This window comes from Dama dama, chromosome 8 (assembly GCF_033118175.1).
Source record: "Dama dama isolate Ldn47 chromosome 8, ASM3311817v1, whole genome shotgun sequence".
NCBI classification, from domain to species: Eukaryota; Metazoa; Chordata; class Mammalia; order Artiodactyla; family Cervidae; genus Dama; species Dama dama.
This window is the reverse complement of record NC_083688.1, coordinates 24,636,578-24,661,782: the sequence shown is the minus strand read 5'-3', so window position 1 is coordinate 24,661,782 and position 25,205 is coordinate 24,636,578. Positions and strand designations below refer to the sequence as shown.

Genomic DNA, 25,205 nt, shown 5'->3' with positions numbered 1-25,205 from the left:
TTACCCCATCTGTGACTGAAAGACATTCCCCTGGCACTCAGAAGTCCTACCTAACTCTTCCAATATTATATCACCTAATTCCTAACAGACAGTCAAGGAATAATCTACTGGATGACACGTGTAAGTGCATAAGGCTGAATAAAATAACTTAAAATGGGTGGAAAGTAAAAGTGTGAGTCGCTCAGTCATGTCTGACTTTTTGCAACCCCATGGACTATAGCACACCGGGGTGCTCTGTCCATGGAATTCTCCAGGCAGGAATACTGGAGTGGGTTGCCATTCCCTTCTCCAGGGGATCTTCCCAACCCAGGGATCGAACCCAGGTCTCCTGCATCGCAGGGAGATTCTTTACCACCTGAGCTACCAGGGAAGTCCCAAAATCGGTAGAAGGTATTTATGATTCGGTTTTCACAATGACTAGAAACTTTTCTTCATTTTGAAAAGAGTAGCAATAGCAACAAACTGGCCTTTGAGGTTCTAGAGGAGAACATGAGTCTTCTACCAATTTCTTAGCCAGTAGGGCAAGAACGAGTTTACAAAGTCAGCTTGTGGTTGTGGCTGTTCAGTCAGTAAGTCATGTCTGACTCTTTGAGACTCCAGGGACTGTAGCCTGCCAGGCTCCTCTGTCCTTTACTATCTCCCAGAGTTTGCTCAGATTTATGTCCATTGAGTTGGTGATGCTATCTAACAATCTCATCCTCTGCTGCCCCCTTCTCCTTTTGCCTTCAGTCTTTTCCATCTCAATGTCTGCTACCGTCCTGTTAAATGTCACTTTACAATCTCTAATTCAGTGTGATTTCACTCTCCCCGGCATTACCTGGCCTTTCACATCACATTTCGCATAGTAAGGAAGTGGGGCAGGAGGCATATATCAGTGGATAACTCCTATCGGGCACAGTTGCTTACAATTGCCTGTACAATATCACACAACAGCAGAACCTTCCCTTGCAGCAGGTTTTTATTTCATTTGATGAACTGAACCTGGTTCAATTTCACCTGCTCCCTCAATCTTTCCCTGCCTGTATGTCTCTCTTCATGCTTTTGGAAATGATCTTCAGGTCCATTCTGGAATAATATAACATCCAATGATTTTTTTGAAGCAAAATTGAAATTGATTGAAAGATCCCTATAATATCACAATAACTAGGGAAAAAAGATAATCACAAAAGAATAGGTTTTTATAAATTTTCCTCTTCCTGAATAAAATAAGTCACCAATTTATTCTCAGCAATAAAAGCTGGAAAAAAAAAAACTCAGGATTTTTAAAAATACAGTCATGCTTTTCATTCATGGGAGCAATGCAGGCAAGAGTTGAATCCCAGCTTTTCCTGTCCCTTACTACCTCTGTAACCTTGAAAAATTTGCTTAACATCTGTGGGCCTCTGCTTTCTCATCTACTAAATGGGAGAAATAAAAAACTCCTTCACAGGATTAAATGAGACAACAAACAATTAAATGAGACAATATAAACAAAGCTGGTAAAAGAATACTATAAAAAAAAAGATAGTGTGTTCAGTAAATGTTAGTTATTAAGTAAAAATGTCACATTGAGAAATCCAAGAATTAAAGCCTTGCTTTGTTTTCTGAGTTCTGTCTATAGCCAAAGCCTTTCATGCCCCTGAGCAAGCAGGAAAGTGCCCAAATAACACCTCAAATAATTGAAAGCCAGTCTGGCTTGAACGGAGGCTTAGGTCCAAATTGCTTCCAAGTTTCATGGATTAGTGCTAATTGTCCCATGGTGTAAGCCTAATTTTGCTCTCAATAAATTACTGGTTCACATTTTTGGTGTGGTCCTCAAAAGCAATCTAACCTACTTTATTCCAGATGGGTTACTTCAAATACAGTTTGAAAAATGGGAAGAGAGTGTAATCATTAACCCTTAGAATTTACAACAAGATTACAAAATGTTTCATTAACTACCAGAGCTGATACTAAAGTGCCAATTACAGTACTTTCCAAGTAGGTAAATTCAGAACAAGCTGCTTGTTCCCTCACTCCACTCGCCCAGCCCTCCTACCACGGCTGCTACCCAGCCTAGACCACTGTGTGAAGAGCAGGATGGGGAGAGGACGGGCCAGGCTGACAAGGACAAATGGCATCTTCCTGTGAATATCACACATGAGGGCATACACAACTTTATATATCACAAGAGCAAACTGTGGCACAGATTGGTAGGATGACCACATTTTTGCTTCATTATGGAGTTCAGGGCCAAATATTTCATACCTTCGGAACTACAAAGATCTGTCAGATGGTTTTAAACCATCATTGGTTTTTTTTTTTAGCTTGAAATGCTTTTATTTTTTTTTTTCATTTATTTTTATTAGTTGGAGGCTAATTACTTTACAATATTGTAGTGGGTTGTGTCATACATTGACATGAACCATCATTGGGCTTCCATGAGAATCCCAAATTATCAATGCAAGAAGCGTCCCGAGAGATCACGCATCTTAGGGGGTTTCAATTAATGAAATGAGCAAGGGGTGGTGATTTGTAAGAATATGAGGACAGCTAGCATCCCTCTCCCTATCTAACACTTGTGTGCACACACACACAGGCAAAAGCAGAACATCTGTGTACAAATGTCAAGTTTCCCAGGTCTCCTGAAGTCCATTCGTGATTATCCCAGTCATTCACGGACTCAGCCTAAGACCATCTGATCTAAATCCCATATTTTAAAAATAAAATTAGAAAAAATGAAGCCCAGTAGGATTAGAGCAAAATTAAGTGACTTGCTCGACAAAACCCTTTGGGTAAAGCTGAGACCAAAACCCACATCTTCTGATTCCTAGCTAAATCCTTTTTTCCACAAGCAGCTTTCTTTCCTGTCTTCCATTACATGGGTGGCAAGAATACTTGCCTGCTTTGTACAGTTCTTAGATGGAATATTTACTAAAACTTTTACACATCCTAAGTGTTTGCAAGTCACTCCTTACAAAATTGTAGTTTTTGCCATTATTTTCATAATAACAGCTACCAGGAAAGTGAATTAAGCGAATTAAGTCTTTGCTGTACAGTAATTCTTAGACTGTATACTCAGATTCAGCCCTGATAAATATAACATAGTTACTGTCCAAATAAATTTTTTCAAATATTGATAAAGGTCTAAGTTATTAAAGCTTTAATCTCATCTTTATCCACAAGAGCTTAGAAATTTTCTTCCACGGAGGGAGGGGAATGTAGACACATTTGGGTTTGTTTTTTTTTTTTTGGTTTGGTGTTGGGTTTTCCCAGGTGCCCCAAATTAAACTAACACACTCTCTGGCTATCACTCAAACCAAACTGACGCTGCGACTGCTTTCCCAGATCCTTCTAAAAACTAAAGGATTTTGTTCTGGCATTTCAATCAGTGATTAACTACTCCCTTCTTTTTCCTGCTGGGTTAAGTAAAAGATCCATATGCCGGGTGTTGTAGGGAATTTGTTAGGCTGTAGATCATAGCTGTGGTGCAAGACATGATGCGTCTCAAGGGAACTAATGAAGCCATAAGGAATGTAAAGAGTCACCGGGTTAAAGCCACATTAGGACAGCTGTTAGGTTAATGAGGGCCCTGCTTTGGAAAGGAGGTCACTGTACAGAAAAATATGAACCACTCTTTATCGGTTTGATCCCTTGTCCTCTGGAAGTTAATGGGCCACTCTTACTCTCCTTCACATTTCCTGAAGCAGTGCCCGGCCCTGTACAAGCTGGATGCGGTTGAGATGAACTCTGTCCCCACATACGTGTCTTTGGCAAATGCAACAAGGAGGCAGAGGAACAGGGAACACTCTTCTCAGTTTTCCATCACTCTCTTTGTTTGATTCCTTTAAATCCAATGTTTATTTTTTGATTCTGAGGTCAGAACTGACCTCCAGTCTGTCTTAAACGCAGACCCAGTGTGTGGGCTTGACCAGCCTGGGGGGACAGGGATCAGACCCTGGGATATAGAGGGCACTCAATAAAGGTTTGCCGAAAGAAAGGAAGAATGAATGGACCTCAACTTCACATTTAAACTGGGTGATCACAGAACTATAATAAAAGCAAACAGACTTGATGTAAATAATACATATAGCATTGTTATATAATTATAATATGCATACTGTATGTTACTATAAATAATATATATTATGATATTATACATTATATATGCTATATAAATACGATATATGAGTATATGTTACTATAAATAATATGTGATATATATATATATATATATCATGATTTGTGATTGAAAAAGTGTTAGTCATTCAGTCATATATGACCCTTTGAGACACCATGGACTGTAATCTGCCAGGCTCCTCTGTCCATGGGATTCTCCAGGCAAGAGTACTGGAGTGGGTTACCATTCCTTTCTTTCGCCAAGCGATCTTCCCAACCCAGGAATCAAACTCAGGTCTCCTGTACAGCAGGCGGATTCTTTACCATCTGAGCCACCAGGGAAGCCCAGTTTGTGGTTAGAAGTGGTCATTTCTGGAAAGGAGCACTATATCCCAATGTACTAAATACAGGGATTGAATAGGTCCAGCTGTGAAACATTTGTGCTATAAATCCCAGCATATCTGGGACTCTTCGCTGCATGCACCTCCAGCTCACACAATCAGATGCCTACATTCCACCTTCCACAGCAGTTCTCTCCTTTCCATTCCCATTGCTGCTGACCTATTTCATGCCCACCACCTTCAATGCCCTTTGCAGCAAATTTAGCTGCCTTGCCTGACCCCCCAAGCTCTCCACCAAATGTATGTAAGCGCTCAAAATTTCACTATTGTTTATGCACCACCCCTACAGTCCACAGAGTACTTGGTACAGAACAAGGATCCCTGAAGTGATGAGTGAATAACAAGAATTGACACACCTCTCTATATGTTATATCTGATAGAATCATATTCTACTGAATGCACATTTCCTAAGTACCAAAAAATAAACACTAAGAAAAGACCCTGATGCTGGGAAAAATTGAAGGCAAGAGGAGAAGGGGGTTGAGAGGATCTCAACCTCTCTCAGAGGATGAGATGGTTGGATGGCATCTCTGCTTCAATGAAAGTGAATTTGAGCAAACTCCAGGAGCTAGTGAAGAACTGGCATGCTGTAGTTCATGGGGTTGCAAAGAGTCAGACAAGACTTAGTGACCAAACAAAAACAGCATACAAAGAAAGCAAACAGATTTCCAATCAGCTTCCTTCCTGCCACCCTACCACTCCCTCTATTTAACCAAAGTGAACTATTCACTGTTTCCTCAACATGACTAGAGTGAAAATGAAAGTTCATCTGACATGTAACTAGTGTGCGTCCAGCCCTCTGTGCTTCTGCTCATTATTCTGTGTTACTAAAATGCTCTCCCACCTGCCCTGCCCAATGACTATTTATCTAGACCCAGAAGTCCATCTGAAAAAAAAGTCCATCTGAACCCTCCCTTCTTCATGAGCCCCCCTTGTTTACCCCAACAAGATCTCACACCTTTCCTCCTCTCAGCTCTCACTGCACTTCATTTCTCTCTAATACACTTATCAAATCAGCTTTGCTTTCAAATTATTTGTGTGTTTACTTTATTACCCCATTTAACACTAGTTCCTTGAGAAATTTGTCTTCATTCATCTTAGTGTTCCTTGACTTTCCTAGCACTGTGACGATCAGATAGAAAGTCAAGCTGAGAAAAGCAATCTGACTTGGCTCTGCAGACTATAAGAGGCTATTCCAGAACAATCTGTGATGGGAGAGATAGTTAGATGCATAGGGGAAGGTGTCAAACAATCTAGAGACCACATCAACTGCCTAGTTCGCTGCTGAGTCCTCAGTCTCACTCTGACTATGAAAGTCAAGTATCTGGGAATAACATGACATTTCCGGATAAAGTGACTTCAACTCCTGGGCCAGTAAAGAATTCCAGGATACCCTGAGGCACTTGTAATGTTTCCAGCAGTGCTTTTCTACCTTGGGGAGACTGTTCATCATTCATAATGAAACATTATTCTATCACTCAATAGAAACAAATTACACCAAAGTAGCCTTTCTCCAGGGTTCAGAACACTTCTAAGCTGAAAAGGTAATTTTACATGTTCTTAAAATAATACAGCTACTTGAAAAGCTTCTAGACTTAAAGGAAAGGATTTTACCTTATACAACTTTGCACTTCTTTACGCTTGAATGGCTACGGAGAGGAAATATATGGAATCCGATTACCGTGATCACTTACTAGCTACATGACTTTGGGTAGTTACTTAAATGCTCTGAGTCTCAGTTTCCTCATCTATAAATTGGGGCTAGTCATAGTACCAACCTAGGGTTTTAATGATAAGTAAATGAGTTAATCCATACAAAGCATCTAGAACAGTGCCTGGCACACAACCACCACTCAAAACTTCGTTGTTGTCCATGTACCACCCCCAAAATCTATGCCTTCCCTGGCAGTACATAACAAGGATCCCTGAAATGATGTGTGAGGAACATGAATTGACATTCTTCTCTGTTACATTTGATACAATTATTAACACAGTCTCCTCATAATGACAAAGTCTAAAATAAGAACATACATGTTCATAAATACAAAATATACTAAGAATAGAAAGAAAGCTAATTAAATAGTTTAAAACAGTTTTAAACCTATACATATAAAATACTCGGATCAAACAATGTGACAGAAAAGAAGCCAAATATAGCCATCATACCAATAATTGGACTTACCAAACTATTAAGAGGAAAAAGGACATTTTCTGACTTACTGGTTAGCATAGTAAAAGGTTGCTGTATATCCCACAGACATACCTTGAGGAAGGGGGCAGGGGTGGGTGAGGGGGCAGAGACGAGGGGGGCAGGGGGGCGGGGGGAGGGGAGGAGCAGTGGCCGGAGGTGGTTGGACCACACAAGTGCAAATAAAAAGAAAAACAGGTCATGATATTGCTATCATGACAAGGCAAAACGTAAAGGAAAGAAATCAGAAAGGGAGAACTTTATAATGTGAGAGGCGACCGTTCACCATGAAGGACCATTCCTAACATATTTACCTTCTTGGTTTGAAATACGCCTTAGAGAAGAAGATGCTCTTGTTCCCTGTCTGGGTTTACACAGGATGGGATGTTGGGATGTCGGTACCTGTACTCGGGCCTCCGTAAGCTTTGCCCTCTGGGCCAGTTCCTCCCTGGTGTAAATGTCAGGATAGTGGGTTCTCTCAAAAGCCCGCTCCAGCTCTTCAAGCTGTTCAGCTGTGAAGGTGGTGCGGCTCCGGCGCTGTTTCCTCTTGAGGGGCAAGTCTGGTTCAGAGTCGATGTCAGAGCCTTCATCTGATTGCGGTGCCGAGGCTAAAAAGCACAGGAAAAAAGAAGTGATCTAATGTGTGTCAACAAACAAGTCTGGGGAGTTCCCTGCTAGCCTAATGGTTAGGATTCTGGACGGTCACTGCCAGGGCCCGGGTTTGATCCCTGGTCAGGCAACTGAGATCCTGAAAGCTGCTTGATGGGGCCAACACATGGAGCAGCGGGGGGAGTCTGACCAAGATATAATGACTCAAATCCTAGTCTAAAGTACACTGCCAAAGTCCTCCCATAGACATCAAGTCCCTCCTTGCAGGATTACATTAAATAGTATTTAATCTCTTCCCCAACCCCATTTCCAGGCTCCCCTAGGCAGAAATATTTGCTCTCTGAATCTGTCATTCTAAGTCCATTACGAGCTCTCAAAAAGCAAGGATAGGCCTCTATTTTTTCTGGCCCTCACCCTTAGCATTTAATGGATACTCAGTTCTTGTCCAATAAATGAATCACATTTAATTTGGTTCCTGATAAATTTTCACCAGCCCTTAGACCAGGAGAAAATTTGTTAGTGATTTTTAAAAATAAATATTCCAAAACTGACTTTGCATCTAAAAAAGCAGTAACAGTAAACTATCACAGGATTCCTATAAATTTGTGGACTGTACCGCTCCTTATAAGAAAAACCATGTTAAATTTACTATCTCATGACCAGATATTAGGAAGTGCTTTAAGGGGAGTTTAGATATTGTTAATCTAAGTCTCAAGAACAGACACAGGAAGAAGCAGACATAGTCTAGTGAATTGTTTCTAAACAGAGATTCAGAGTCTGGATCTCTGCTGAATGGATAGGCAGCTGCTCAGAACTGCTACCTAATTTGAGGCATAAACTGACGGTAAAGAATCTGCCTGTAGTGCAGAAGATGGGTTCGATCCCTGGGTCAGGAAGATCTCCTGGAGAAGGGAATGGCAACCCAGTCCAGTATTCTTGCCTGGGGAATCCCATGGACAGAGAAGCCTGGCAGCCTATACAGCCCATGGGGTCACAAAAAATCAAATATGACTGAGAGACTTAGTGGATAAACCAGTAAGCAATCCACCAGCCAAGTTAAAAAAAAAAAATAGAGTGATACCAGTACTCTAACTTGAGGAATGCAGTGCAAAAATGAAAATGCAGAACCCTGCGTTCGAAAGTTAATCATGAATTTCAAGATGGCAACAACAGAGTGTAAAGCTAAGCACAGGGCCCTTCTCTGCACGGGGGCCCTGGGTGACTGAACAGGTCACATGGCCCTGGAGCCAGCCTTGCTGCAGCCCCCACTACAAAGCTTGAATTTGCCTGTGTATGAGCATGCTCAGGGAAGAAGACCTTCCAAATTGAGAATGCAGGTGCCTAAGAAAAAGGAGGGGGAGCTGGGAAATTAAGTAGAAATTCGTATTCGTGATGCAGTTTGCTGTGTGTGAGATGTAACTGTAACCAAGCACCTGCTGGCCAGCAGCAGGTGCTGCAGTTTGAGAACGCATCACACAAGGGCTCTCAGTAGGAGAGCAGCTCCTCTCTCAGAGGCCTGGAGCTCCGGGCAGTGGCAGAGGCTGTCAGGCCATAAACTCTGAGCACAGCGCAGGAGCTGGAGCCACCGTGCTCCAGAACACATCCAAACGCACTCAGAAAACTCCCCAAACAACTGGGGGATCCTCTGGGGAAGCGGCCTACGTATGCTGCCAGCCAGATAATTGTAGATTACTAATGGGCTTCCCAGGTGGCACAGTGGTAAAGAATCCACCTGCCAATGCAGGAGATGAAAAAGACGTGGAATTGATTCCTGGGTCAGGAAGATTCCCTGGAGAAGGAAATGGCAACCCACTCCAGTATTCTAGACTGGAAAATTCCATGGACAGAGGAGCCTGGCGGGCTGCAGTTCATGGAGTTGCAAACAGCTGGACATGACTGAGCAGACATAGACAGTGTCAAGGTAATTCACTTGCCCCCTCAGGCCGGAGGACTTGGGGAAATGCAAGGGGCGCTAGAAGCGATCCTAAAATGCAGTATCTCCTACAATGCCAATTTTCTACTCTCTTGAGCTCAAACTTAATTCTGCCCCATGGAAATTTTAAATTTTAAATTTAAATGAAATTTTAAATTTCATTCAACTTCAGAATAAGCTATAATTTGCCCCAAAAAAGTACCCATACAAAAGAACTCATAAATATAATTCTAAGTTTTCTATTATTTTAATACTTCCACATTTTATTCACATTCAAATACTGTGAAATTAAGAAAGTACATTAATAATATATATGACAAATTAAAGAAAACCAATTCTGGTACATAAAAGCAAAAGGTAATTATATAATGCCCTACTGTATGTTGGCCATTATGTTTGGTTTTTCAATTATGTTATCTAATTTAATATAAAATGGTCTAATTTAATGTAAATCTTATTATAAGATATTTTAGCACTAACTGAAAGAAAGAAAAATAGGCTTTCTTTAAGTATGGGAATATTTACAGGAGTATTAACATGCTGACTGCAAGCTGCAGTCCATGGGGTCGCAAAGAGTTGGACTCAACTTAGCAACTGAACAACAAACAACATTAACTTGCTAAGAAATATGTTGTGCACTGTGTGCTAAACTTAAAAAGCAGCCAATACAACTTACATGTGCCTACCTTTAATAAATGTGAACCAAATTAAAAGGATGATAATTTGTGCATAATTGTAGGGCAGTGGTTCTCAAACCTCTGGAGCATCAGAATCACTGGATAAAATTGTTAAAACTCAGATGGCTGTCCCTTCCTCTGATTTCGTTGGTACAGAATGGGCTCTGAGAAGTCACATTTTTAAGACATTCCCTGGTGGCTGATGCTGATTTTACTGATCCTGGACTGACACTTCGAGAACCATCTCTACAGAAAATTCCAGACTAGTTATTTGCTTCCCCTGTAAAATTCCCGAGTATATAAAATATTTTCCACCACAATTTATCCAAAAACTTGCCCCTACTTGTACTTTTTTCAATTACAAATAATATACTCAAGAAACAAATTACTCTTTCCCCTAGGAAGAAAATAAATTTTTATAAAATGTATTCCTTCCATGCTTTCAGTTTTTGTTGCCTTGACTTTTTTGTCTAATGTGAATTCAGGTAAAAAACTCAACAGCATTTAAGAACTGACCTAAATCTCTCCTCTGCCTGTGAGAACTTTAAATCTTTGCTTGCACTTTCTCTTACTCTGATCCCATTAGGATAATAGTATGTGGAAATTTTCATGTTTCCTTTGGGAGTCTCTGGGGCTATTAAATCCTCCCAAGTAAATATGATGTGCCATGCACTGTCAGGTCAATTAATCAAAATCATCGCTAGTTTCTGGAGAAAAATGGCTGCTTAGATGTACAAGAAGCAGCCAGAGTTAATTCTGAGGATGAAGACCACTGTTTCAACTTAACAATTAATACCCGCCCACCTCTATCCAACCAGAATATAAACTCTGTGAGCTCAAGTCCTTTCCTTTGCCTTGTTCATTGCTAGAACTATTGCTGAAACATAATATGTGCTCAATAAATACATGCTGAATAGGTAGAAGTACAGGAGAAAAATTAAGTTTTGAGCTAAAATTGACTTCTCTGCCATCATTTTAGATCTTTAAAATGGAAATTCTGCTCTTATGAGTCACCCACCATTTAGATGAGCTTTGAGGGTGGAGGTTTTGAATCCTTAAAAATTACTTGAAAATTGTTGCAAGCATTTGAATGCAATTGAATTTTTTTCTGAGGAATAATTATCAATTCAAAGAGGATTGTGATTTAAAAAAAAAAAAAGGTGAGGAACTATCAACAGCCAGTGATGAAAAAGACTCAGAATATCTAAGAGTTCAATAGGACAGACTTCACCACCAAAAATAAATTTTTCTTCAACAAGTTAGCAAATTACTACTTTTATTTCTAGACTATTTACTCAAAAGCAATCCAAAGGTTCCATCTAACTAGGAAAAATTCCAAACAGCATAATTTCAAAGGCACTGAGGAAACAATTTGCCTGATTTTTCTGCTGGAAAATTATCCGAACAAACTGATCATTTTTGACACTGTGAAGCCACAGTCTTACAAGCTAATTCTAACTTTTCCCCATCTGTGAATTCCAGAGGGATGTGGGCTTTTAAAAATGTTCAGAGAACCACCCTAGATTAATCTGCAAGCTAGGAAATACTAGCTCTTTCTAAAGACAGAAATACTACCATTTCTTGTATCACTCAACAGAATTAAAATATATTAGTCACACAGAACATGGTTTGCAATAATGTCCTGAACTTGAATCAGTTTTACCAAAAACAAGTCTAAAACTTAAATCCCATTTTGATAGCACAAATTAAATCATTCCACTAAAATTCTAGTTTACATATTTAACTTTGTTCAAAACTGGAACAAATTAGATATTAGACACCAAGTTTCTAACCTTGCTAAATATTACAGCAAAGTAAAAACAAGACTTTTTTTCAGATAGTTTTATAGAAAGAAATTATATATATTTTTTTCTGTGTAGAATACTTAAGCTATGACTTTGAAACTACAAGCAGCATTAACAAGATGTTTATCTAAATGTTCGTAAATTGCCAGGATATAGCAACTAGATTAAATATAATTTTTTCAGTCTACTTTTACTGTCTGGCCTTAATACTGAAGGGAGATGTTCATACATTTAAGTTGCTCTATCACATTCTACACCTGCCTTCACAAAGTTTATCATTCATTAGAGATACTGTCCCCCAGTTTGAAATTCCAGAATGGTTCTCACAAGAAAATCCATATCGATACACAATATAGTTTTTTAAGTGAAAATTTTATTATTTTAAATTGCATAAAAATTCTCAGATTTTATCCCAATCCATGTTATCAGACATTGAAAGTTTTGACCCTATTACCAAAACCTCTTCACAATCCATTCTCTGATTTATGCCCTAGTTTAACTCAATGTCACCAATGAACCTGGAACAAATCTTACCAAGAGGTTGAGAATTTCTCTCCTTCCCTTATGCAACTAAACAAAAATCCTGTAAAGTAATTGCACAGGAAATGGAAAGACTCAGAGAGGTTATTCAGGTCACACAGCTGGGAAACTAGGATTTGACCCAGGTTTATAGGACTTCAGAGAACTCTCCCTTCTAACCTGGAACGTCCTAAATAGGTGTTGGGTTCCTTTATCTCTCTCTCTCTCTCTTTCCTCTCTCTCTCTCTCTCTCTCTCACACACACACACACACACACACACACACACACACGCGCCCGCGCACACAGTCCTTTTGAAGAGGAATCAGAAACACACGAAATCAGGAATTCCAATACAAATCATTTAGCTGATTGCCACCACTATTCTCATTTGTTTCAAATTTTCAAAACTTAGACTCAAGCAAAAATCGACAGAAATACAACAGTTTGAAAGTGAAAGTGTGAAAATGTTAGTCATTCAGTCATGTCTGACTCTTTGCGACCCCATGGACTATATACAGCCTGCCAAGCTACTCAGTCCATGGAATTCTGCAGGGAAGAATACTGGAGAGGGTTGCCATTCCTTTCTCCAGGGGATCTTCCCAACCCAGGGATTGAACTCAGATCTCCTGCACTGCAGGCAGATTCTTTACCATCTGAGCTACCAGGGAAGCCCCCATACTTTGAATATACAAAGAATTCGATAAATATTTGTTGAATTAAATTCAATTGGGAAACTGATAAATCAAGTGAATTTAATTCAACAAATATTCACTGAGTTCTTTGTATATTCAAATAAAGCACTAGGAAACGAATCAATTTTCCAAGATATTGAATCAATTTAAGAAATTAAAATTGTCTGATCATTTGCAGTCTCCATTAATAATCATCAGAGACCCTTGGTCCTAAGATCCAGGGTCAAGCTGGAAAATATTACTGATCACAAGCAGTTGAACTGATCACTCAGTTCATATCTGTATTAAAGCCTTCTTTTTTTTTTTACATTAAAGGCACCCTGATGAAAGGATATCAAGAGCTATAAGGTAACCTCAAATTCTTTTAAGACAAAAAGGACAGGAATAAAAATTTGAAATCTGTTGTGATATTCACAAGTTATTCAGCAGAAACCTCAGTGTGATCGCTGGGAAAATGTCACCTTTCACCAAATGCCTAAGTACTTCAACCTAGTGTTTTATTCTTAATTTTGAAAGAACTTCACTTCTTTTCCTATGTCAAGCTAATTCTAAGTGTTAGGAGCAAAAATTTTAGTTATCCCAATGATCTCACACTAACTCCCAAAACCAACCTTGGGAAAATGAATATTTTCAGCTTAAAAAAAATAAAAAAGGTCAAGCATAGGCAACAATCATACTCCACAGGATTACAAATTCTTCCTTCAGAAACAAACTGGGAGGAGAAGGCAAAAGTCTTACCACCAGCGGACCGACCATGAAGTTTAATTAAAGAAGGAATTACAGAATTAGAGAGTATGTCTTTGTCCCTTAACCCCTTGTGACCTCTTCTGTAGCCTCAGGAAATATTTCATCCTAGTTAACGCTATTATACATGAGATCTTACCTCAATTTTATAGGGATTTAGTCACGTGGGATTCTATAATTACTGGTTTCCAGACCAGTATAATTCAGAGACGGGAGACAGGCAAAAAATGGAGAAACAAAATAACTCACAAGAGTGCATTTGGCACACTGTCTTTCTTCTCAGCAAGACCTTTCATTTGAATAATTAAAGAATCAAAACATGACAACCATTTAAACTCTATGTTTGCCCCTGATATAATACAACGCGATTTACAGACATGGGAGGAGGTGAGGGACTCTCTCCCTGCAGGTTTTGAGACTGAACTTCCCTGGTCATCGGTCATTTCTTCTAAGACGGCCTCAGACTGAATCACACGGTCCCCGTGTCTGTACTAACCTTTTGGAGTTAAACCTGTCAGCACCGGTCCTCAAATCTGTGTTTCACTTATGAAAGAACAAGAGAAAAATAAAAATGGGGCTCTCACCTCCTGAGAGCCCCACGAGGTGGTTTCGCCCTGTGTTCGACACTGTACGGGTATTTCAGAGGTATATCCCATGAGGTCCTCAACGGGTCAACTTGAAGTTGGATGCACTTACTCGGCATCCAATCGTAGAATGTCTCGTGTGTTTGTGAGTTTCACTATTCAACATAGGAGGAGACAATGGGACAACTAACTGCTTTCTGATCTGAAGTGGTCCTTTTACACTGAGAGAGATGTGAATGACCTCTCTCGTGTTTACTCGGGTGAAAGCCAGGAAGAGTCTGATATTCCCTCACAGCCCCAGAATAAATGACAAATGACATTTTCCCTTTGTGATCTTTGGGATTTTTGTTGACTTATTTGGAGGCTTTTGTTGGATCCCCAGAAATGGCCTGTGGCCGAGGCCTATTCTACCAATTTCCACGCTCCATCTGTGGAATCCATCAGCGGAGCGTTTACCCTCATTCAGGGCTCTGACACCTGCCTGGCAGGGAGCAGCAGACACAAAGAAAGCCGGAGTGGATGAGAAAGGGGAGGTTGGGTACTTTTTTTTTTTTTTTCCAGAGGCGGGAGGAGGGGGAGGTTGAAATGGACGCACAGTAGGGGTTAATCCAAGCCAGTTGAGAGACTTCAGCACCTGGAAGCTTCTCTTCCACATTAATTCACAAGCTAAAAAGTAACCGGCGGTTTTATTTAATGTTTAAAATTGTATATACGTCGAGAGAAAAAAAAAATTCCGCTGAAAAGAACAAACCAAAGTTTTACAACAAAATCCTAAGGTATCTAGATCTAGCCAGTGTGTGTGGCCTAAGAAATTCTCAAACTTTCCAGAATTCCTAATTCAGAACTAGAATTTGAGTAATTCTGTGTTCGTTGATAAACTAGGAGAGATGGTTTAGTTTATAACCTGATCAGCGGCCTCGTGGGGGAGGTGGGCGGGTAGGGGTCTTGTTTTGCTTTTATAGCCACTACAATTTCTCCCGCAAAATATGCCAGCCAGCCCGAGAATCTTTAGCAATTGCAAAAAAAAAAAAAGCAGGACAGTTTATGGGAAGAATATTCTGGGCTTTCTCGGAAAGGTTCTTTCAGAAACTCTCAATATAATTAAGGCCCTCCAGCCCTTCACCTACCCGTGTTCCCGCCCAGCAGCGCCCCCCACCCCCACTTGGGGGCTGCAGAAACGTAATGCCGGTCCCCTCCCCTCTGACCCAAGCCCTTCCCTCGGAAGCTGCCTTCTCACAGCACGGGGTCATTAGAAGGAAAATAAGCTCCTGCCAGGTTGGTGCTAATCAAAATAGCACAAATAAACCCTGACACTCAACAACTCCCGGAGTCCCCGCTGCCCTGGGAGGAGAGTACAGATTGGTTATGAAAATGGCCGGCCGCGGGGGCAGCCCAGGAGGGCCGCGTGTGCTCCGGCCCCGGGAGAGACTTGAAAAGGACAGCGTGCACCATTGGGTGTTTGTGTACGATCAGGGCTGCGAAGCAGAGGCTGGCGGTACAGCCGAGTTGCCTCCGAAGCATTGAGCTGCGTGGCCCCCGAGACCACCGCCCCCCACCCCCATCCTGGGGTTCCAATAACACAGAATTTCACTGCGCGTGAGGTCTCCATCCGCTTTTCACTAAGGAAGCGTATTGGGGATGGAGCTCTCTCCTCACAGCCACTACCTGACCATGAGTGCCTTAAGGGCCTCTTTTGTAAAAACACAGCTAGAAAAAAAACGGTTTAGTTCTCTCTCATCCATCTCAGCCCTGCTAGTGATTATTTTTAGGAGCTTTAGAAACGATTATTTTGTATTCGTTGATATGTTTAAGTAAAAACAGGCTTCTGCCCTTTCTTTTCCCCTGACACAAGCAACATTTTGCTTAAGGGAGCCACAAAACCCCAAAGGAACTGTTTCGGCATCTCCTTCCAAAGGTATAAAAAGGAAGAAGGAATCCTTACTAGTTTGGGGGGACTCTGACAGTGACTCAGATGAACCCAGTGGCTTCTTAAACCCTTTATTTTGAGACTTACCTGGAACAAGAATTCTGTAAGGAAATGAATCTCTCTCATGGAGCAAAGATGAAGTCACACCTATCTGCCCCCTGCAAATGATTTCTACTGGCACATTTTTGTTTTATTAATAAATTGCTGCTTTAAATTCTGTGGTAACCAGAGTATTTCAGCCACCAGAGTATTTCAAAGAGGAAAAGAGATAAAAGCCCCAAGAAAATGTGTTGCTATTCAATTAAGAAAACTGATTAGTTAACTAATTAATCAGCTAACAGCTTTCTAAGAATAGTCTCCCTTGATAAGAACTTTCCTCCCTCAAGAGCTTAAAAGTCAGTCATAATTAAAATTAAGAACCAGAGCTCCCTCTCTGCTGAAGTCTCTGCGTCTCAAAAAACAGTAAACTGGGTTTTGCTTTACTGGGATTGGATGGCAGGGAGCAAAGAAAGGTAATTTGCACAGTGAAGGGGAACAGGAAAACAGTAGTTCTGGTGAAAGGAAAAGGGCCAAGTGACTTTTATTTACAATTGCCAAGAGAGAGGCCATTATTGACCATATGTGCCACAATTGCCCTCTTATCACGGGCTGGCCATCATGTCCTTTGGGAGCTGTTAATGAACTGGGTAATTGAGCTGCTGACATGTGTTACCAAAACAAAACAATAGGAAGAAGAGACAAATGAACATTTTATTTGCCAATCAGAGTAGGTTCAGCTTTTCACCGAGCTGCAGCTAAGTAACTGACTGAATACATAAAACAGTGCATTCAAAGCAAGCAGATGCAGACACAATAATAGTTAACTGACAGCTTATGGCCCATCTGTGCTTAACATTTTGTTAAAGAAATTACTTGACTTGCTAAAGAGACAAATCATACAGCTGCCCCAAGTGCTGCATTATAAGAGATAAATCATTGGCTAAACTGTTTCATGCTTAAAATGACAATGCTTATTAACAGTTATGTTGGGATATTTTGTCATCACAGCTTGACACAGTTATTACTTACTAAAAATGTGACAACTCTTAAGTATTCAACAGAATTGAGCCAGGAAAGAAAAGCAGGACACAGCAAACAATTCGAAAGAATAGGCATTTTTCATCTCTCAGGGTTAACTATGCATTTCTAAGATGTCATGAATGAAAAAAATAAATAAATAAACCCAATGAAACAGAAGATTGTGTTCCCTATGGTAATTATATCTCTTTCTTCCACTTACACCTTATTCATTCAGAATTGTAGAATATTAGAAATGCTTTCATTCTGGGTTGCTTACCATTAATATCACCAGTGATATCAGTTTAAGAAATAATTGTGTCCAGCCCTTTCACTCTCCCAAACATACTCACCTTCCTCTCCTCCTATGGAAAAATATTTCTTTAATAGGGAAAGAAAAACCATGTCACAAAACACTCGCTTTATGAGGAGATTTAGCTTATGTTTCTGTTCCTGCATCTGAATTGAAACCACATTTTTTGGTCCAAATGTGGTTCATCCACTGCTATGTAGAACAATTTAATTCTGAAATCATTTCTGTGTAAACTGGTTAACTAGAGGCAGGACATGGATCTCTCAAAGACCTTCTTGTGATCATTTCTTCAACGTTCTGGACAAAACCAACTCAATAATAATAATAAGGATATTTTTAAAAAGCTGCAATTCACTGATTTGCTGACAGCTTAAGATAGCCAACCTCTGCTTCTGGCATTCTTTGTGTGCATATTCTTTCAAAGTTCCCGAAACCCTATATGAGTGCTGTCATCCCCATCTTATAGATGAGAAAAAATGAGATCTCAAGAGTCCTGTAACCTACCTGATCAATGAGAACTAAGAGAAGCTGTCTAAATATTAGATCTTATATATCAAATATATGCTTTTATTAGCATTGTCTTTTGAGGAGTAAATTGGTTCAACCAGTGAGGTGGGCTGAGAAAAAGACTGGCTGATATCGACACATTTTTTCTTCCTGGTCACAGTCAACCTTATAAATTCGTTGTGAAAACATGACCATAAAAGGTGAGTGGTATTTTCCATGGTGGTTGCTCTATGTGAAATTATGTTACGTGCAGTTACTAAGAAAGAATTCTGCCTATGAAACCCAAAGCTTAGCCATATTTACAGAGCTTTAAATAAAACACAATTGACAAAGAATCACTCTGCCTTTATTTTCCACGACTGAATATTTTTGCTATTGTGTGCATTGGTCATTTAAAAGTCAACAAATAAACTAAGGTTGAATATATAAAAGAGGTGACAAGTTACACAGAGAGCCTTTCAGAGGGCAGAAAACAAAAGAACTCTTTTGCCACCCTTATTAAGACAAGACAACCTAGAGATACACAAAACCTAAACAACCAAACTTTGTCAGGATTAGCATGACTGGAGATGTTTGGAAAAGAGAAGAAAGGCAGGTTTAAGAAGAAAGTTAAATACTGCACTTTTGGTGCCAGAAACCTACCAAAGGAGGTAAGAAGATAAATGACTAAGAGACTTAAAATACAGAACAAAACACTTACAGAATTGCAGAATCATCGGAAGAAACTTTAGGACAATCCTTTCATTCTGCAGCTGAAGCTCAGAGAGAGCAAGGGCGGTTGCTTCAAATCACACATCTTTCAGTAAACATTTACTGAAAGCCTAAGATTTGGCTGATATTGTCCTTGGCACTGAGGATGCAAGTATGGTGCTTAAACTCAGAAAGTAAAACTTCAATCACTTAACTCCCACTTCAGTGCTCTTTCCACTGAATCCAAGTCCTGTATCAGTAATTCAGGAAGGTAATTCAGCCATGCCCCGCGGCAACAGAAAGATTAAGTGGTCTCTCAAGACTGAAAAACCCAGATACATTATTTACTAAATAACAGAGCCATAGATTCTGTGCGCCTGTAATCTTTAATATAAAGATCAAATTAATACATAAATGCTTTAAGTGACACCTCCCATATGGCATTTCAAGATTGTTTTTTTGCTTTTCATTTTCTGTCGGGTTCCATAACTAAGAAAAGAGACAGTGCAGGAAGCTTGTTTTGAAAATCCAAATCTTATCTGGGTCAATTACTGCTTGTTGGAAGATAGGAAGAGGTAATAACTGAATATAAACGAAAGAGGAAACTTTTCCTGGAGGCAAAAGAGGAAGGCTGAGCTTAATTCTCACTGGCAAAAGCATTAGTAGCAACATCAAGGTCACCATCAGAAAGCATTCATGGGAAACCTACTGTGCAAGTAGTACTTTGCCAGAGGCTGGGACGAAAGGGATAATGAAGAAGAGAGTGGGGTTTCTCTCCTTCATCCTGCAAAGGTATGATGCTCAGGCTTGGAAGGTTGGTTTCCAGATTGGTGTCCTATCCCACCAAAACCCCAGGAGGAACTGGCAAGCCAGTCTAGATGATTAAGCAGATAATGTGAATGAATGATTTATCACTATCCTTAGTTAGATAGGGATGGCTGATTTATGAAAGTTTCTCTTTACATCTAAGCAACAGTCACCACTGAGTTCACAAGAGATGATACCAAAGGTTGGAGCAAACAAAGTGGGAAAAAAAAAAAAAAAGCCATGGAAAAAGACCTCCAGTTCTAGAGAAAAGTCAATCTACTTCAAACGCCCACCTGGCCACTTCCTCTCTGATTTGGGGCCAGCTGCTTAAGCCTCTGATTCAGTTCTTTCATTAGTAAATGTGGTTTTTAAACACCTGCTTCAAAGACTGATTTAAAGAAAGAAGAGTGTGCAAAGCACACAACTGCTCCCAATGCACAATAGATCCTCCGAGCAGGTAGCCCTCTGCATACCGTCACCTTCATATTATCCAAACCCCACCGCGCATTAAGAAAAAAAACTTAGCGTGAGAAAACTGCTCTGTTCTAAGACTGAGGGAGAAAAATGATCACCAAAAGTTCGAAGATGTTCGTAGAATTTCCTGAGTTTGTGAAATAAGATCATCATCCAATCTCCCATCTGCTTCCTCTTCTGAAGATCCTGCCCGCAATCAGCTAGTATATATATATCTGCTTTAAAAGGATGTTCAGCTCTGAATGAGAACCTACTATATAGCACAAAAACTCTACAGGGACCTGAATGGGATGGAAATCCAAAAGAGAGGGCATATATGTATAGGTATGGCCGACTCATTTTGCGATTCAGTGGAAACTAATACAGCACTGTAACGCAACTGTACTCTGATAAAAATTAATTTTAAAAATATCTAAAATGTAACCCAAGGGACTCTACTCCTCCTGGCCCAAGACATGCATCTGTGCTGCAGAATCAAAGATTAAGGTAGCTATGACTGTAAATAAATTCTGTGCTCCCAAATACCTCAGGGCTTAAGCAAGAGGGCTGAGCTTAACAAACATCCAGCAAACAGCCTAAAATAAATGAAGTACACGGCCTCCACTCTGTGCCAACATTCATTTTGGTTTCCATGGGGAAGAATTTCCACGGGCAAATTCTCTTCTTCATTTTTGTCCACTGATATGAATCTACATAGGTAAAATGAAGTATAGCTTTGAGCAATTCTCTATCTGCTCATTTTAGTGCCCCTGGCCAATGTGAATAGGTCAGGCTTCCATCTCCATGAGAAATAAAATGAAGAACTCCTTTAAAAGCAGGCTTCCAGGTGAATTGTTGAGCAACTGCATTTCCTCTGGACATTTTCTTTCCAGGAATTATCTTGCAGAGCTGAAAGGGAAAGGATGGAAGTACTAGGTAGGACAGAGTAAGGGAGGGGAGGAGAGAAGAGGAAAGAAGAGAAGAGGGTCCCCTTTCTCACAAAGAAGAGTAATAACACAATAAGTGATTTCAGAATTAGAGGGTTGACCCCAGGCACTCCTTTCTCCAATGGCTCTGATGACAAGTGTTGTTGAGTTAGGAATGCCTGCTCTGAGGGGTGGGGGCTAAGGGTCTAAATATGTGTCTTTATCTTTGGCAGGTTTGAATAAATTAAGGACCCTGGATGACCTGGATGGGCCAAAGACAGTCCTACTCATCCTTCCTACCCACACCAACCAATAATGTAACCGGAAATCATCCCATTGACATGTCAGTACTATGCAAACATCTAAAAACTATGCTGCCAATTTAGTTCAAACTGAAGCCCTACTCCTCATCACCCAATTCTGAGTTTATTCCTAAGAAGTGTTTCCTGGGCAAAATACATTTCTTATTTTGTTGTGTGTTTTTGTCTTTACATTATAAAAACACATTACAAACTAAAATTTGAGCAGTATATAAAAATAAAAAACAACTATAGTTCCAGAATTCAAAATAATCACTATTGACTTTCAATTAGGGAATAGATTATATAAATGAGTGGGTGGATGGATGGATGCATGGATGGATAGATGGATCAAGAGAGAGATGAATTAGTCAAACTTCTTTATGGTGTTTCTTTCCATTCTTTTGTTCTGTGTATATTATTAACAAAATATAAGTTTGTTTTTTTTTAAACATTTGTGTTTATTTGGCTGTACTGAGTCTTAGTTTTGTCACATGAGAATCTTCATTGTGGCATGTGGGATCTAGTTCCCTGACCAGGGGTTGAACCAGGGCTGTCTGCATTGGGAGCACAGAGTCTCAGCCACTGGACCACCAGGGAAGTCCCCAAAATATAAGTTTTTAAAACCTTTCTCTTGATTAGCTACACAATTAAAAAGTAAATAAAATTCTTTCCTCCAGCAAGTATTCAAATGAATTTGTCTCTGTTGTTTTATTAATAACAACAAAACTGTTTGGCAGTATTGCTGATACATGAAAATTTCAATTCAGTTCTGAGATTACATAGGGAGCTTCCAATCTGCTCATCTACACTTGTATATATATTTGAATGTACAAATACAAGCATCTGCCCAATTCTATATATATAGATTGAGATAAATGACATGGACTCACATTGCATTCACATAAAGCAGTGACATAATTAATTCAAACAAGGACAGGAGCCACTCTCATACATCTCTCTATAATAAATAAACCACAGTTTTAAGAAAGTCTGAGACAGCAGAGATGGTTGTCCTTACTAACCATCCTCCCAAATCCTCATCCCCATTTCTAATCATGATTCAATTAAGTAAGAGGTTGCCCTTAAAATGCTTTCTTCTTCCTGGTAGAAGCCAGAGCATGATCCGTGTGTGAATGTCTGCGTATAAGATGAGCATGAAGAGAGACAGTGGCTACAGAAGAAAACCAACTGATACAGGAAGGTGATGTTCCAAGTAACTAATCATGTAAACTACAGGCGGAAAAAATCAGGAATATTGTTTAAAATATTTTTTCAATTATTTGCTAGAGACATTCATGTGTATGTGCATGCTCAGTCACCCAGTCACCACTGTCTGAATCTTTATGACCTCAAGGACTGTAGCCCACCAGGCTCCTCTCTCCATGGTCCATGGGATTTTCCAGGCAAGGATACTAGAGTGGTTTGCCATTTTCTTCTCCAGGGGATCTTCCCGACTCAGGGATCAAACCTGCATCTCCTGCTTGGCAGGTGGATTCTTTACCACTGAGCCACGTGGGAAGCCCAGAGATGCTCCTGTTTTGTATTAAAATGTGCTGCTGAAAACAGAAATTTAAAAGCTGGAAATCACTTTAAAAATCACCAGACTATGCTTTACCTTACATATAAAATAATAATTGAGCTTCAAATGGATGAAATGATCCATCTATCATCATCTGCCTTTTTAGTGGCAGAGTTAAATCTCAAATCTAGATCTTCAAATTCTAAATTATTCTTGTTTTTCAAATGAAGATGATACTCAGAGTGTTTAAAAGGACCCAAAGTCTCAGGAAGCCAATGAAGTGTCAGAATTAAGAAGATAATCACCAGTCTTCTCTCTAAAAATGCATTAAATGATTTCTAGATCATCTATTTCTTCATATCATTCTCAAATTTCTTTGCTCAAGTAACATGAATATTCAAATACTAAGCACTAATAACCAATTTTTATAAGAAATAATGATTCATATATTCCTGAGTAAATCAGCTTTAAAAACTTGAAAACTATTCATTAACATGAAATTGAATGTGTACATGAGTATCTGCAAAGAGTCACTGAATGGAATTTAAAGGTTTCATTTGACTGAAACAAACCTACTCCCCTAAATCCCATGTACTTGCCAAAATGGACCAACGATTGGCCATATCTTGACCTTTCCACCTCAACTCACTATCTGTTCTACCTAGAATGCCCTTTCTGCCCATGTCAAAGGACTCAAAACCCCGTTCCACAAACCTTCCCTGAACCTTCCAATCCTATACACCCCTCCTTTCTCTGTACTCAAAAGCACTTCATCTTTTCCATTATGCCAGAGCTTTTCCTTCTTAACTGAACTACTGACTAAACTTCCAGATCAACTCTTTCACAACCACACATTTCTCTGATTGAGCACATCCTTGAATGTGTATAAATTTAATTATGTGTCCCAGTGGTGCTTTTTCATTTAAAAGGTCAAACAGTCAGAGGTCAGCAGTATGTTTTTACAGACAAAGCTGATGAATGCAAACACTGCCTTGCTAAGAGTAGGTTTTGAGGGAACTGAGTTCTTTGCTTGCCAGTTGAGTAGTTTTGCAAGCAAAAATTAGAAGCCACTTGAAGAGAAGCAAACAGCTTTGTGACTGTCCCAATGCTGAAGAATTCACAAAAGAAGAGAAACTGACGGGTGTCATGGTTTTTATCACAAAATAAGGAAAGAACAGGTTCTTCCCTAGTGTCTCAGTAGTAAAGAATCTGCCTGTAATGCAGGGGATGTGGGTTCAATCCCTGGGTCAGGAAGATCCCTGGAGAAGGAAATGGCAACTTGCTCCAGTAGTCTCACCAGGGAAATTCCACTGAGACAGGAGCCCGGTGGGCTGCAGTCCATGGGGTCGCAGAGAGACAAACACGACGGAGCACCTGGGCACACATGCGCGCAAGTAGAGGATAATTAAAAAGAGCATAGAGACCATTCTATCTCAGTCTTTCACAGGATCCCAGTTAATTCTGAAGGCACCCAAAGACCATAAATAAAGAGACGCTTTCTTGGCCTCAGTGGTTACCAATGAGAGAAAGTACGTCAAAATGTTTTGTAAATGGTAACAGTCATATGACATATGTGTTTTTATCATCATCATTACCAGCATATCATCATCATTATTATAGCAGATAATGCAGCACTAAACAATATCAGCCAGTATCAAATTAGACAATATATGAAGCATTCAAAAATGTGAGTCTATGAGGTTCTTTTCTGACGCTTAAGATACCTGCCCTTCTTTTTCTCAAACATCCTGATTTTTCTTTTTTTCTGAGGGTGGTGGGGTGGGGAACATAGGAAAATACCAACAATGTCATTCCTCTCTCAGTTTCATGCCCCTTTCCCTAAGAAAATCTTTTACATTTTCTTCAGTCTGAGGCCTTAAGGAAGATTTACTCACAAATCCCAGAATCCTCCTTATCTACCAACAAAGGGGTTTTTCTTCTCACCTTCCAAAAAGGTGTAAGTCAGTCCCAGCCTGCAAATACAGAACCTGAAGCAGATCCATGTTTTGTGGGGTCTGAGCTTTTACAGTTTAGAAGGGCAGAGTTCTTTAAAAAATAATGCACAAAACTAGGTTATTCTTGCATATTTCACAAAATTGCAAAACCACATGACACAGTTTGGGGGTCCTTTGCAAGGATTTGGAAGAAGGGTTCTGAAGTTAGCTTCACTGTAAATCTACTTTTGCTCATGAACCCCTGACAACACCAGAGTCCTTAAGTGCAGTGAACAAAAGAAAGACACTCTCTTTCTATACTTCTTACCATGAATATAGTGCAAACATCCCTAAACAACAGCAATGAAGCCCAGTTTACCCCCCAAACAGCAGGGACAGACAAGTCAACCAATATTCATGATTGTGAACTTCCTTGAGTCTTTCATGGGGACATAGGGTTTCTTCCTCAATCCCAGTAAAATCACCCTTCAGGGGCAGCCACTTCCTCCGCCTATGAGCAAAACCCATTCTATAAACTATG

At 39.9% G+C, this 25,205-nt stretch overlaps 1 protein-coding gene across 2 annotated transcripts in view; it reads right to left on the bottom strand.

Annotated features, from left to right (window-relative positions):
* PAX3 (paired box 3) overlaps positions 1-25,205 on the bottom strand; it is a 96,340-nt gene that overhangs the window by 23,670 nt on the left and 47,465 nt on the right. For both annotated transcript variants that reach the window (XM_061147899.1, XM_061147900.1), the window contains exon 5: positions 7,069-7,274. In XM_061147899.1, coding sequence (XP_061003882.1) covers positions 7,069-7,274 — 206 coding nt within the window. The remainder of the gene's footprint in view (positions 1-7,068; positions 7,275-25,205) is intronic.